At 32.8% G+C, this 17,019-nt stretch overlaps 1 protein-coding gene across 10 annotated transcripts in view; it reads left to right on the forward strand.

The window, feature by feature from the left end:
- The window catches only part of LOC132723775 (Kv channel-interacting protein 4-like), a 253,491-nt gene that overhangs the window by 223,376 nt on the left and 13,096 nt on the right, over positions 1–17,019 (forward strand). Inside the window, exon 1 of one of the 10 annotated variants that reach the window (XM_060708556.1) lies at positions 11,282–12,048. The exons of the other annotated variants lie outside the window; for them this stretch is intronic. Within the exon in view, the coding sequence (XP_060564539.1) occupies positions 12,015–12,048 (34 nt within the window). The 5' untranslated portion in view covers positions 11,282–12,014. Of the gene's footprint in view, positions 1–11,281; positions 12,049–17,019 lie in introns of those variants that run through there. 10 annotated transcript variants of the gene reach the window in all.

A 17,019-nucleotide genomic window follows, 5' to 3' on the forward strand; every position in this document is an offset into this window, starting at 1 on the left:
TTCTAGAATCATGTGCAAAATATAAAACTTTACTTCTCGTGTTCCATTGTAAACGACATGTTTAACTAAAATAATCAAAATAATGTGGCCGCAATGACTGTAAGTTTTGAATATATGCTAATTCAAAGTGGATTTCCATTTCCTATGTCTAATCCATGTCTTATTCACTACAATTTCATGATAGATTTTCGTAACCTATGTCTAAATCGCTACAATTTTATCATTTTTATGATAGATGTTCATTACTATGGTCTTATGTCTTTATCACTGCGTTTTCGTGAAAGATTTGCATTATCTATGTCTTTTTCTCTACAATTCTATGATAGATTTTCATATTCTACTTCTAACTCTCTACAATTTTATGATAAAATTGTATTACTTTTGTCTTGTTTATGTTTTAATCTCTACAACTTAGGGTCAAATTTGTCATCGTTATACATTCTGCAAAAACGTTTCTTCTTTTGAGTTAATTCCAAAATCCATTGACTAGATAGAAATAAATCATGTAATTGAAGAATTCAAGGTAAAGCAAATGTGTTGTACAGCTGTATAAACAATTTAAAAGATTATTTGTGAGAAATATTTTCTGACAAATTACATAATCATGTTTACCGAATTACGTAATGTATTTCTTTATGTACATTATATTTTAATAATCATAGAAATGTTCATTAAGCTTGAAAAAAAAATTTTTTTTATCGTTTTAAAGATTTGTATTTTGACGTCCTGTTACAGTTTCAAAAAAGTTACTGATTGGCCAAATACCGAAGCTATCTTTTGTTTCTTTCGCCTTGTTGGCAATCAGTACAATTATAGTGCTTTAGAATGTATGAAAGTCAGAATATGACATTTTGGCGACGGACGCGCCCTCAGGCGCGTTCAGAGCTAAGTCATCTACACATGGGATTTCGTTGGCTACAATCGCGCAATGTGTCCTAAACCAATTAACAGCCCAAGAAATAGTACATGAATTTGATCCTTCAAAACTTCCATACTTTGTCTGGATATCTTAATGTCATCCATATTTAGCCTTTTCAATTTCAAATTAAGTTATCCAAGTTAAAATATGAACGTATATTATTGATAAAAGCGTTGTAGTCCCGTAGTATTATTGCGCAATATGCAAATTACTGCTGAAACGATTTACCGCTGTCGAAAAAGTAGGACAGCAAATTATACTACAATAAAGGTGTAACCTCTGAGTTCCAAGACGTTATTAGTAGGAAATAAATATTTCTACATTATACAAAACATTATTATTAACAAATCAAAAGTTTTACGTGACCTTAGGATAACTCGCGCATTAATAAAAGATCGAATAACTATTTTCGTGACTCATACCGCGGGTTTAGCTGAATATTCAGCAGTTATTAATATATTAGATACAGTACAATGGTTAGTATAAATATCTATTTTTGAAAATGCATGTAAGAAGAGAGTTTTACAACACTTTACCGCCATGTAGTCTTTCATGGTAAGGAAGTTATAATATCAGTTCTACTTACGATTCTTGTGGTTTGTTTACATATTTTACTAGGTCATGATATGAGTTAACCTTCGCTATTCTAAAAATAGATTCTGCTTCACCTGTTCTGATTTTTGGACAGGCGATTAATAAGTACACATTAAACATGTAATTAATAAACCAGCGGATTACATGCAATACTTTTAGAAATTCTATACAATTGTAAGAAGCAAACAAGTTGAAAATGGAATTTAGTGTGAAGTTGAAAAGGACAACTAAACACTGTAGTGCTTAAGAGACATTTAAATTCAAATAAAAACGATGTGCTCTGGCCTCTACATCTTTACCTTGTAAATAAAAAAAATCTAAGAAATACACAATTAATTGCGGATGATTTTAACCAATTTTTTTGTTTAATGAGACATATCCAAGAGAAATAAAAATACAAATGACTTATATTTTATTGTCTGTATGCCCACTGTAAGGCCACATGTGTCACAAATCACATTCGTCACAATTGTGAAGAATGAGATCACATTCGTCACAAATTTTGTGATGCATGTGATCCAATGTTTTAGACAATCACATTCGTCACGAGTTTAAAATCACAAATGTCACAAATTTGAGATAAATATTGTTTTCTTCAATGCTTTTCACTGAGTCACAAACGTCACAAATTTTTAGGACTGAAATCAATTATTGGAACTAAAACTACAGACATTTTTATCCCCTCCCCCGCTGATGAAATCGGGAGTGATGGGACTGTTTTAGCGTGTTCGTCCGCCTGTCAGTCCAGATTTAGTTTCCGCACTATCCGGCCATTGATTAGTTATTATACACTGTATATGGAATCATTTCGTTTCCACGCTATTTTTCAGCAACTTCTGGATGGATATCGATGCTGCAACTTTGTAGGAACCTTCATTCACAAACCAGTTGCACATATAACCAGCATATCTCCATTTCTTTTTAAAAACAGACTTATTGCCCCTTGTTGTTGTTGTTATTTATAAAACACTGTATATAGAACTATTGCTTTTCTGCGCTCTAGGATTTCAACGAAATTTAGTTTAATATAAAGAGGAGATGCGCATCTCGAAAAATCTCGACGGGACACTAAAGGATTTGGTCCGACTTGAGGGTACGGTCGCTTATATGGGCTTTCCGGCGGCGACTTTAGATAAACACATAAACAAACAAACAAGATGTGCATATCATCATCATCATCATCATCATCATCAGTATTTCCCGTTTGGCCGTTTAATACAGAGTTATGATCCATAATTTATTATCATTTATTGTTCATAGAAAAGCATTAATTCAACCCTATTCTTCAACAAATCTGCTGAATAATTTAAACAAAACTATGTGGGTACATCTAATACCAAGCGGAGATGTGTATATTGACGGCACTTACCCGAAGTTAAGACCCCTGGTTGCTTAATATTCAGTCAGATAACTTAAGTATTTCATGTCTTCAAATGTTAAATATATCTAATTTTAATTGTGTGGGAACCTTCAATACAAAAAGGGCATGTGCATTATCGCCGTGACCTTGAGTGATATGGGCCCTGATAATTTATGCTTTAACCGACTATTTCCCCGGAGTCTTTATTCGAAATGTATCCTGCAATTGTTTAATTTTCAATCAGTATATGATGCTGTCGGCGGTAAACATTAATTCAGCGAATTTGCTTGCAAGATATTTGAATGACCTCGTGTAATTATAGCTTCGCAAGACCAATCATATTCTACAAGAAATGTTAAGTTTTCTTTAAGTTTATTTATTCAACTTCCTTCATGATTCTCATTTAACCCTTTCCTTTATAGATATTACTGGTAAAATAACTATATGAACCGCGCCATATTGAACCCTAGATGAGCCGTCAGTACTAAAGAACTCTGATATAATATAGGAATAACGCATGTTTCTTTTTTCGTGTTAAAATATCTGTAGAAACCCAAGGGATTAGTTGGTACCCGACCCAACGTATCCCGAGGGTTTCAGCAGTTGTTATGACACGGAACAATCATTCGTTAACGCTATTCTAGCATAAAGCATGCATAAATCTAACACAATCCATACACAATCAAGCAACATCACTGATTTTCCTCGGATTGCACGGGAACGTCAGCGTTGTATGTGACCGTGACGTCATTTCCGTTTTAGTTAAGCAGCGTCCGGGCCACAATGTATTGACGCTGTGCCACGGAAAACGTATATCAAAAAGGTGTTTTAACAGCGCATGAGCGCTAGAATCTCCTTGTTAAAAGACCTTTTTGGTCCTGTTAAAACACCCCGAAATCATGGTTATAACGGCAGTTTTATGCTAGAATATAAAGTAATGAATAACAACATGGATTCCAAGAAGACTAAAAGCAAACTCACATTGCACAATACTAGCCGCAATTATAATACTGCTAATAAAGTTCACGAATTTTCATTGGTTTAGAGGCGGGATATATTTATAGGTTATTACAGAGGTCTGATGTGCCTTTATTCGATTTTGGCCCACTAAAAGAGCCCGAGGGCTAATACCGATCTTGTAGACCCATATCGCATTAAGGCACACCAGACCTGTTCTATAACCTTTTTATTGCATGTGCTCATTTATGTTTTGGTTTTCATTATAGAATTAAAAAAAATCGTTTAAAAACATTGTTCAGCGACAATGTATAATTTATTTTAAAAAGCGAGGGACTTTTGACGTCGTCTAATGACGTTGACGTCATTTCCTCACAAACATTTGTTTTTAATATATTTTGGCGTTATTTAACTGTTTGGAGATTGTTTTTCAAGTGTTTCTTCAATTTTGCTTTTTTATCAAGATATATTTCAGTTAAACGTATTTTTTCTTATAAAATTGTCAATCTTTCCGCGTTTTTTTAGCAACCCGAAGTGGGAAATCGATATCGGCCCAACCGGAAGTCGGACCGATATCGATATTTGGCGCATCACGTCACCTGACCACAGTCATATTACATGGACAAAACTCATATACGTTTAAATTCACATTTTTTTTCTATTTATAGTGTTTGCCGTTGCGTATTTATAGGTTATTACACAGGTCTAGTGTGTCTGAATGCAATATTGGCCAAGAAGAGGTATTGGCCCGAGGGCTTTAGCGGTCTCGTAGGCCAATATAGAGGATATTACATGAGTGTCTTTTCATATTGAATTTATTAAACGAGTTGGATAAAATAATAAATTGCGAGGCTCTGCCGAGCATTTTATTATTTTATTCATATCACAGGTTAAATTTTGGAGCCGATAAACCGAAAAATTGTTGTTATTTTGCCTTATAAACGCGGTAAAATCAAGCGAATAGAAAAAAAAGAAGCGAAGATACGACAAACTGTGGATTTGTCGTGTCTTCGGTTTTTCATTTTTTTCTAATCTTCGCGGCGAAGAAACGAAACAAAAAAGACACGGCGTAAATCAGCAACAAAGTGTTTTATTGAAACCGTGTGGACATATAACACAATTCGTAATGTTTGATTATGCGTCCTTTTCAATATTTTGAATTGCTACACGATAATATTACATTACATTACAACTTACATGCTATCCTACTTGATATGTTTAATAACGTTCTGTACTATACAGTCGCGCAACAACATTCTGTATTACACAACACTTTTCAGCATTTAACTACAAAATAATTATTTATCACGTTTGAAGTCGCGGGAGTGGAATAAAGCCATTACATATTTTCCATATTACACTAGTGTAATATCGTTTTGACGTGCTCTTCATGTATACTGAAGGAAATAAAATATCTATCTACGTTAGCGGACGTTGCTTAATTTTACCGCGCTTATAAGGGAAAATAACGACAAGTTTTCGCTTTTTCGGCGGCAAAAGTTTACCTGTGATAAAAAGAATATTACATTCGTGTCTTTTAACATTGAATTTATTAAACTCGTTGAATAAAATAATAAAATGCTCGGCAGAGCCTCGCAATTTATTATTTTATCAAACTCGTTTAATAAATTCAATATGAAAAGACACTCATGTAATATCCTATATTTATTTGATGCTAACTAATGAAATACTGTTCTATCAATGAAATATATTCATATTATATCAGTCACAGTGTGGTGATATAGATTTGGGTGATATAAGCCACGCCCACTCTGCGTACGTATTTATAAGTCTGGATTCCCTAAACATGCATTAAAAATAACTGTTTAATTTCATTCTAAATGACATATTTCTCGATTCAAATGTCCGTAATTTTGTAAGATTGTTGACAATGAGACCGCAAAAAGAAATATAAATAAATAAGGATTATTTTGCTTGCAGCGTTAACGTTTGCCGTCATATTGTTTACGCGCGCGTAGTCTCCGCGCTTCAGTAGTAAACGGTCTAAAAGCACTTTTCAAAAGGCACATAAAATAAAAAGAAAATGTGTTTGCTTTTCGTGAATATGAACTATATCTCACATCGAAGTGAGAAAATGTTCATATTTTCACTCGCGCTACGCGCTCGTGATACATATTTCATTTTTTTTCTCACTTCTCAGTGAAATATATTTCATATTCACTCAAAACAAACAAATATCCTCTATAAAATTCACTAAACACCGTCGTTTGAAACTATCTAATCATAAAAGGCGAAAAAAGCTAAGACGCGTCGAAACGATAAAGCGGCCCCGCCACAAAGACACGATCTGTTTAAACGAATTAACTATATTATTATTACTAGTGGAATAGATATGGAAAGTTCCATAGAGCGTCTGCAAGCAATTGGCACAGACTTGCAAAATCGTCTCAGGAAAGAAGGTTCCTAGATGTCAAAATGTCATACTCTTTAATTGAACCAAGATTCCTGAAAGTCTGCGGAAGTCAAAAGTCTGTCAGACCAAAAAAAGGTTCATTGATGTCAAAAGGTCCTAATCTCTAATTAGATATCCTGAAAGTCAACGGGGGTCTCAGCTACTTCCCAAACAATCATATATGGTCTCATTGGTGTAAATATGGTCATAATTTGTACTGAAACTAAGATTAAGTCTGTGAGATTCCTTTAGACTGTCGCTGTATGGTGGGAAGAAATTTGAGGGTTCACAGAGGTAAAAGATCACTTCCAGTTGAAGTCTGATACTATGCCGTGCATTGTCACCAAAATTTTTTGAAGGTTTCGAGAACGTAAGACGACTTGATAGCAATACCATTACGACAATGCGACAGTTCTATGAAGACAATACAATGCCGACGATACGATATTGCAACAAGTTAGTACGATGGCGATAATGCAATGGTGGTGAAAAGATATTGGTATCGTGATGTCGACATCACAATATCGATTTATTGCATTGTCGCCCTTGTACTATCGCACTGATATAACCACGATTGTCCTTATGATATTCCGTGTATCACATATTGAAAAATAAACTTGTGACATTTGTGATTCGCCTGTTTAAAAATTCTCAATTTTGCTTGTGACGTTTGTGATTGGCATTTTTACCCGATTTTGGTCAATCACATTCGTCACAAAAGTCATTTGTGACGAATGTGATCACATTCGTCACAAATTCATAAAAACTTGTGACGAATGTGATTTGTGACACATGTGGCCTAACATGCCCACTATGATATAACACGAAGCAATTCTAAATAGCATTCTCAAATGTATAATGTATTATGTTTGAAGTTTATTTGCCTGGATTTATTCTAGAAATATTTCGTGGATAGTTTTTCTATTTACATATCATTTCTTAGAATAAATCGATAAGGACACTGATTTACAAGTTTGACCAGAGTTTTTAGGCATAAATTTCATTCTGTTTTTAAGTGCTTGAAAGTAGAAAATCTGAATTATATCAATTTGGGACACACAATATATTGCTCTACAAATCTCGAATTTGTATGGAACAAATTTTCTCTGTTATATATTTTGTGTTTTGTTGGTTTTTTTTGTTTTTTTTTGTTTTTTTTTTTCTAAAAGAAGGCTTAATGTCTCTCCGGTTGCATGTCCGTCGCATTCAGTGCTGCAGCACTTTGATTACATTTTGCTACCTTTTATCACATGTTATTTCACATTCAATGCTTTTTTTCCTTAGGTGATATTAATATACAACATTTTTAAGCACATATTGCCCTATCTACAGAAGTTAAAGTCATTTTTAATCTTAATTATCCTTAGTCATTAACACGATTGCTTTTGTTTTACTCATTGCTTCCGTGAAAAATGAAAACTATAAAAAAATATTATTGTATCTTGTTAGTTACTATTTTTAACCATTTTTGTTTTGAGCCCACACAAAATTTCGTTTGCTCGATAATTTTTACGATTTTATTGTCAGATGATACTGGTATAACAATACAGTTTAACCTCTATAGAACAGTCATAGTCGGACCAATAACCTCTTTATAAAAATAAGTAAACATTCGCAAAAAACGTAACGTCCCTAGAACAATATCTCTTAGCATACAACCAAAATCTCAATCGCAACTTTTCGGCCCTTTCCGTCAGCAATCGCAACTTTTCGGCCCTTTTCGTAAGTCTTCGGATTAGGACGTGTTATTGGTTATAGCCGAGATGTTCCGATTGTTAAAATCTGGTTTTGCTCTGTAGGGGTTGTGCTGTATTTAACATAATTTAGAACGGGTCAACTATTTATATAAATAGTGGAATTGTCCTACTTACAGTTGTATACAGGAAACAGAAAAAATACAAATAGTTGTAATATAATATGAACTTACTGTGGACCTGTCAGTGTATAAATAATTTACAACAGAAGTATTTTCTTACGACAAGTATATCTAGCAACATTTACATTTTTTCTCCTGTCACATAATGTAATTTGTTTATAGGCACATAAAACCACAAACAGAATGCATTATTTATTTCTTAAAACAGGGCAATGTTGGTATTTTCATTTCCATACAAAATAATAAATTACTTTATTTACTTACTTTTAGGCTAAATATGTATTAGGGTAATTGACCAACGAGTAATTTTTCGGAAACTGTAACAAAACACCAAATATAAAAAGCTTTTGAGAAATTAAAAATTTAACATGTCCCTGGCATAATGGGTCTTTAAGAACCAGATTCTGTGACATGGTGTCTTCTCGATGTCACTGAGTGATATACGCGCGTTTCGTGACGGAGCTATAATTACATGTGTCGGTTGGTTTAGATTGTCGTAGCGTAATACAATATTGTGAACATTTACAGACATGAACTTCGTTAAATATCACAGAATTCCTCCTAAAAGAAACATCTTTCGAGTCGTTTATCAAACTTTTAGACACATTCTATGTAAAGGTCATATATATGTGAGGTTAAGTTATTGCTAATACAAGATATTATATGTGTGTACATGTACATTGGTAAAGTGTGAACAATGATTATTTGTTTTTTGTTATTTTATTTTTGTTGTTGTTTTGTTGTTGTTGTTGTTGTTGGTGGTGGTGGTGGTGGTGGTGGTGGTGGTGTTTTTGTGTTGTGTATGCAACAGAAATGTTTTTATTTCTTATTTCTCAAAAGCTTTTTTTATTATTGTGGTGTACTTTTATAGTAATCAAAAAGTTAGTCTTTGACCTGAACCACTTTTTTTCATTTGTCGTTTTTGTCAATAAGTACAGTTAGGGTAAATAAGTATTTTGTATGGAAGTCAAAATACTATTTGTTTACAATTTTTTACTTTTATGACAAATTGTTTCACACTTATCGCTACTTTTTGCGGTGTAACAAACATCTTTTATTCTCTTAAACCATTTTTTACATTATTTAAAAATCATGTTTACCCTTTCTAAAGTGGTAAAAATTTATTTGTTTCTGAAGCATAATGGGCCTTTAAAGCTTCCATTCAGTCACATACTATATAGGGCAAAAAGAGTATTTTTTAAATTTGCTAAAATTATGTTACTCGCAACTTACTCAAATCAAGATCAGATTAAAACAGCGTATTTCGGTAGGTCTTTGTACTTCTTACATTATATCTTTGATTGGTATATGCCGATATTTCATTAAAAATTATCAAAGGAACATGGAAATCGAATATATATTTAGAAAACCTGAGCATCTGAAGATTTATATCTGTTAATAGCAGGAAATGAGAATTTTCCCCGTTTACATATACTTCAAACAGTATTTTCGATTTTTCTCATTTTGTTCAATGTTAAAAATTCAAATTAGCCAATTGAGAATATAGACACAAATTGTTTTCAGAAAATAACATGTCTAACGTAATATAAATACAGTTGTAATATTCACCTTACAGAATGTTCACTTCTTATCGATTTAAAGGCCCATTATGCCTCAGAAACAAATGAAATTTTAATTCTTAAGAAAAAGTAAACATGAATTGTATAATGTTGGAAACATGGCTTTCAGAGAGTATTAGATGCTTGACATGAAAAAAGTAGCGATAAATGTGAAATAATTTGTTATAAAAGTATCAAATGTAAACAAAGTAGTAATTTGACTTCCATACAACATACTAGTTCTCCGCAGCTGTCGAAAAGTAAAAGGTGGAAAAAAATGGTTTAGGTAATTGGCCAACGAATAACTTTTTGAATACTATAAAAGTATGTCAACATTAAAAATCTTTTGAGAAATAAAAATAAAAGTATTTCTGGGACATAATGAGCCTTTAAGAAATGAAGTGTACAATTTTCCATGACAATCTGGATTATTGTTCTCAGATACAGAGTACAGGAAGGAAAAGAGCTTCCATTTTGACGGAGAATTATCGACCGTCAATATTATTGTAGCCTTGTTTTAAAGAAAACAAACATTTCTAGACAGTTTTCTTGCCAGACAATAAATGAGCCGTGTCACGACAAAACCAACATAATGCGTTTGCGACCAGCATGGATCCAGACCAGCCTGCGCATCCGCGCAGTCTGATCAGGATCCATGCTGTTCGCTTACCAACCCTATTACAAGTAGAGAAACTGATAGCGAATAGCATGGATCCTGATCAGACTGCGCGGATGCGCAGGCTGGTCTGGATCCATGCTGGTCGCAAACCCATTATGTTGGTTTTGTCGTGACGCGGCTCAAATGTTTTACCTCTCTTCAGTCGTCTAACAGGCTTTAGGTTATTACATTTCATTTATGAATCGTTATATGATTGTTTTCTCGTGGGCAAGCAAACTTAGTATTATCGTTTAAGGAAATACTGTATTAGACATAATATTTGTTGACGCATTTCAGTTGCTTTTTTGATTTTTAAAACACATTGCCGTTGCTGTGTTTAAGAGGACGTTATGCCCCCATTGCTTTTTTTTCTAAAAAAAATATTATTTCTGGTGTATTTTTAAACTTTCCAAAAAGATAAGAATTGGCCGGCCTGTTACTTGGTCTTATTTTTTCTTCTGTTGCTTTGGGGCAATTAATCTAGTTACAGGGATTAAGTATTTTGTACGGAAGTCAAAATACTATTTTGTTTACATTTTGCTACTTTTATGACATTTTCACATTAACCGCTACTTTCTTCAGGTAATAAGCATCAAACATTCTCTTAAGCCATTATTTAAACGGTACAAAAATTATGTTCGCCCTTTCTTCAGAATTTAAATCGCATTTGTTTCTGAGGCATAATGGGCCTTTAATGAAAAGAAGTGAACTTACTGTAAGATGGATATAAGAACTGCATTTTATTACGTTATTTGTTTCTGAGGTATAACGGCCTTTAAACCGATTGTAGTTAGTCGTTTAGTATAAGTTGCAAAAGTACCAGAACGCCATGGCAATGTACGGACAAACAATTAAGCACGGTCTGATAATAGGCGCGGGGGGGGGGGGGGATGTCGAAAATACCGATAAATCTATAAGCAGTTCCGTTTAAGATTAAGACAGGAACGCATCAGAATAAGAACATATGTTTGGTGAGTAAGAGAATGGAGGTGTTGAGGAAAATAGAAAGAGAAATATCTACGCGGTAATTATGCCATTCTCCAATAAGCTCTGCCTTGTCGTTGTTCATCGATCCATGCGACCGTGGGTGACAAACGTTTTAACTAGAACTGCCACAGCCAGAATTATTACCGACAAACATGAAAAGAGGGAAATATTATCGATCTGGGATTATAGAGTGATTATATAGTGATTATTCATGGTGATTACAACTGTTTGCTTTTATTCATCGATAAAACCAATCTGTGCTGTTTGTGTGTATGTGATTGGGTCTTTATTATGTGATATGAAATTTAAATGATTGATGGCGATCTCTCAATATCTTTTTCTCTCTGTCTGCCTTGGACATTGCGTGAGAACGGAAAAGAGATTTTCATCAAATTTGAATATATTATTTATCTAGAGTTCAAGTCACGTGTGAGGCAATCTAGAGACCGAGTAATTTGAATTACAACTACATATTCAATCAAATGCGATGATAACAGTTTCATTGATAGGTTATGCTTGTTCTAATACGCTATTGGAAATCTGAAAGAGCAGACGAACAGCAAATTTTCACAAATTTTATAAATTGAACGCTCCTGATTAGTGAACGGGTTTTTTATGAGTGTTGAATCAAGTCATAAACATATGTTAAACTGTATGTAAACAGACATGACTATTATTTGAGAAGAAAACTATGGGAGCTATTGTTGATAAAGTGCACGAGAATGGTATGTTATTATATTTTTTATTTTTGTTTAGATTACAGATGAAAATAAACAAACATAACGTTGTTTTGAAATTGTACGTTCCAATTTTTTAAAATGGTAATATTAGAAAGGAAGTCTTGTTGTTCGTTTTATAGAAGAAGATCTTCAAATTTGTTATGTCTATTATCACATTTATTGGTACTAGTACTACACTGTAAGCAAATTGATATAAAATCTATTCTCTTCGTTTGTATATGGCAAAAAGTTTTTTTATTGAAGAGCATGTAGAAATGTGTAAATCCAAATCATAGATGTAAAATAATAATGTCTAGATTTACAAAAAAACAAGCATGTACGCACGAACGAACACAGAATTACATCAATTATCATTTTAACATATACAGGTTAAAATATCTGTGTTGTAAAATTAAAAACATTTTTTTTTTATAATTTTACAATTGACTTTAAAGTCGTATTGTTTAATTTATGATACATGCCCCATGCTTAATGTTTGATAAAAGTGGGCGTGAAATTGAATATTTTGCTATTTGTAATTTAAGTTAAAATCTTTATTTTTCAAATGTCAATATGTCTTCCAACCCATAATGACTATTTCACTGATGCAGCGGTTTCTGCTACGCAGCATATAAACGGGTGTATAGAAAAACATTCAACAAAGGAATTAATTAAAAGGAAAATAGCATGTAAGGAATTAACGGTACATTAGATTTAGGTGATGAAACTTAAACCTTTAATCAATTCAAACACACAATTAGTGCTTTGTTTAAATGCTTTATTTTGTGTGTAAACCCCATGGAAATATTATCTCTCGCGAAATGCTTTGAATTATGAACAAGTATATTAAGTTACTTTCGTTAGTGTTGAACAAATGTTTATCAATATTGAATTAATTTTGCAACTACTTGTTGTCCGTACAAAGCAGCTGTCACATGTATACGTGTTTTTAACCAGCCGGACAACACTTTTGACAATCATTCCCCAAATATAAAATATTTGATATAAATCAACTAATGATAAGTTCAGATCTTACTTAGTTTGCATAATTTTACAGTATATACAGTATTTTCTATCCAGTGAATACTTTTTTCTCATTCTTAAGTATAAGTACGTAAGGGAGTATATTAGAAGGGCATATACCGTGGCGCAGTACCCTTACGACATTACCATTAAAGAAGCTCCAATTAGGTGCAAACGCAAAAAAAACCCAATAAAATTGGAAAATCTTATACAGATCAACTTGGGTACTTTAAAAACAAAAAGAACAACATGCTAAACATAATTTATTTATTTATTTATTTATTTATTTATTTATTTATTTATTTATTTATTTATTTATTTATTTATTTATTTATTTTATTATCTATTTTAGTAATGAAACAAAGCAAATAAGAAATTTAATATAAGAAAAATATACAGAAGGAAAGAGAGTAGAAAAATAGTGTAGCATGAATCTACGAGAACAGGTATACGAGAAAAAACGAGAGTCACGGAGTGTCTGATTTATGGGAAATCTGTTTAACTCATCTGTAGAAATTGATAACATGCTTTTTTCCCTCCCTCCGTCTCCTGATCTGTCTTGAAATTATCGATTTTCTACAGATTTGCGATAAGTTATGAGCATATAAGTTATATGCATGCACATGAACATTGGCAGTAAGAACATCAGTGGATTTCGTTTACTCGTAACTAACTTTCATATTTATTATGAATTAGAAAATGTATATGGACGTTATTAGTTAACGTTGAGGCTGCATGCCTCCAGATGAGCCAAAATATTTCAAGAAAATCAAACTTTGGGAAAACGCACTCATATTGTAAGAAAAGTAAATAGATTCAAGATTCAAGAAATAATTTATATCTTATAGGCGATTAATGACTGATTTTGCGGTATTTATCACCATATTTCTACTGCGTTACTAACGCAGTAAGGGCTATTTTTTCCCATATTTCGACCCCTTTTTGGTAATTTGCGTGGAATGTTAGTGCTGTTTGCAATATGTAAATTACTTTCTTTGTTAACTTAGCAATATTTTACTTTAAAATACATTTTCGAAATGTTCATGAAAATTAGAAAAAATCTGGTGGTGTGCTGCTTTAATGGTACATTAGAAACCCGTCAATTCTTTTTTTTCCAATTTAAGTTTCTTTCTTGTTATTTATTAATTGTTTACATTTTTTGACATAAATTCTTGATCTGACTGATCTCATCCCATCGGTTTTCTTTTGTTGCTTTCATTTAAAACGAAATTGCAAAATGATATTGTTTTTGTGACATTTGTTATTTAGGTATGACCAGTACTATAGAATTGAGCCTCGTCACGACAAAACCTACATAGTGCTTTTGTGACCAGCATGGATCCAGATCAGCCTGCGCATCGGCGCAGTCTGATCAGGATCCATGCTGTTCGCTGTCAGTTCCTCCACTTGTAATAGAGTTGGTAAGCGAACAGCATGGATCCTGATCAGACTGCGCGGATGCGCAGGCTGGTCTGGATCCATGCTGGTCGCAAACGCACTATGTTGGTTTTGTCGTGACGCGGCTCAAATATTGATGATGTTTCTATGACATATGTTCCTTTGCTCGGCATCAACAACCCTTTTCAGGGCTCCCTGCTTTCCATCAGAGGCTACCTCCTTCCCATCAAATATTTGTTATTTACAGTAGAGTATACAATTTTTAAATAGCACTGTAAAATTATGCGCTTATATCCAGTTTTGGAAATCAAACAAAATCGTACTAGCCACGGTTCGGTCCCCCTCTGTCATGACCGTTTGTTTATTATGAAAATCTAAAGAATTTACAAACAGATAAAGAGAAATTAGATACTTCACGACTTTCCTCTTAAAGGACATCTTCATAATTACTTAGACATTTTTTATTAATATTTAATGTCTCGATGTTTCTTTTATTTGTTATTGATCAGTATTTATATATCGAAATAATCCATTATATCTTTGATAATTATTACAATAAGTCAGTAACAACAAGTTTGTGGTGTCGGAGGCTTAATGTTAAAGTTGCATGCATCCAGATTCATGCTAATTTTCATGAAAAGTTTGAAAATGTATTTAGAAGCTAAATATTGTAAAGTTATTAAAATAGTTATTTACATATTGTTTACGGCAATTAAACACACCTGAATTACCAAATAGAGGTTACAATATGCAAAAATAGTCCTTAAAGCGTTAGTCACGCAGTAGAAGTATGATGGTAAATACTGCCAAATCAGTCATTAATAGTAGTACATAACATGTAAACCATTACTTGAATATTGACTCTTTTTAACTTTTCTTAAAATCTTAGTACATTTTTCTCAAGTTTGATTTTCTTGAAATATTTTGGCTCATCTGGAGTCACACAGCTTTAAACAGAATACTGTGAAACAGTACTCGCATTTACAATTTTAATTCATGAAAGCAGATATTGTCAACACTTTTGTTCGAGAAGGTGAAATTTAGGGAGATTTTTTTTTTTTTTAAAAAAAGGTAAAGAAGAAATATACCTGGTGTTCATATGATGACTTAACTAAACATTGACAGTTTAGATAATGAACATTAACACAGTTTTTAAATCTTAAACCTTTACTTTAGAATCTTTTCCACCGGCCTTTAATTGATTCTTTATTACATTTAGCAAATAAAACATGTTTTGTTTGTTTGCTTTGAGATGTCAAATTTACATGATTGTATCATAATATTGCCTCAGCACTATTGATTTTGTCCTAATGCACTGCATCTCATAACAGTTTGCGCCTCGTGGACTAAGTTGGTTTGGTAGTAGTTATTTGCAATTATTCCATGGAAGCATCAAATAGACTTTCTTTTTTATACAATTAACCAAAAGAGTTGGGACAAAAGTAAATTACCATTAATGGGGGAGATGAGAATTGGGGACTCTCAAGCTGAATTACTGTTCGCATCAATAAAGCATTATAAACAAGAAAGGAAAGATATTGTACAAAGGGAATATCAAATGTACTAGTATTTCTTTTTTGTGAGCTGTTGCACTCGTTCCTAGTGCTGATTACTCTTGGGGCATATTTCTAAATGAGGCAATATGTAATGACGTCATAAATGTTTTGTTATACATATAAAAAATAATACGTAATGTGTGTTTCATTTTTTTGTCGTTTTTGTCGTATTTGATATACTGAATAATAAATTGAACTGGAAATGGTTAAGTAAATTATTTTATCCAATTTCATTTTACTTTATTTATTAAACACGATGCAGTATGTACTGGTTAATAACAGTGGCGGCACGGCGGAATGGTTTACAATAAATCTTAGCATTGCTCGCCGGATGTGTTCAAACCTCGCCACAAACAAGTCGTTGTTTTTTTGAGCAAGAAACTTTACACTGATTGGTCAGTACTGGTTGGTTCCAGGAACGGATTCGAGATTGTGTCTTTATGCTTATATATAGCTTCCCAAACAGTCGAACTAAAAAAAAACTATGAAGAGATAAATACTGATTATGCAACGTTGTTAAACTTGGAAGAGACAATTTGTGTAGTTTTTGCTATCTTAACACCAGTGATTGACTCTACTGTAATTCATTAAGAAATGTAATTGTAACCAATCAGCAAATTTAAATGTACTAATACAGCTAGCGTCTGAATGAAGCTATATTGACTTGTTCAACATGTTTAACTTTCCCTAGTAATGTTTATCAATTATTCATGGCAATTTAGCCTTTGTCTTTAAATAGAAAACTTTCAAGAGAGCAATAACGAAGTAATGGTCTCTTGAAATAAATCACGATCAACAGTTTATGGGAGCTGTGTTCTATACATATTGAACAGTGTCAGCTCTCTGAAGATTGTCTCAATTATATACAGTAAATGTTACACAGTTTTACGATATATGTTACACAGTGATACGATAAATGTTACACAGTGATACGATAAATTTTACACTGCGATAACGATAGATGTTACACAGTGATACGGTAATTTTAATTTTGCACAGT

Source organism: Ruditapes philippinarum, unplaced genomic scaffold (assembly GCF_026571515.1).
Source record: "Ruditapes philippinarum isolate M1 unplaced genomic scaffold, ASM2657151v2 ctg2441_1_1_1_1, whole genome shotgun sequence".
Lineage (NCBI taxonomy): Eukaryota > Metazoa > Mollusca > Bivalvia > Venerida > Veneridae > Ruditapes > Ruditapes philippinarum.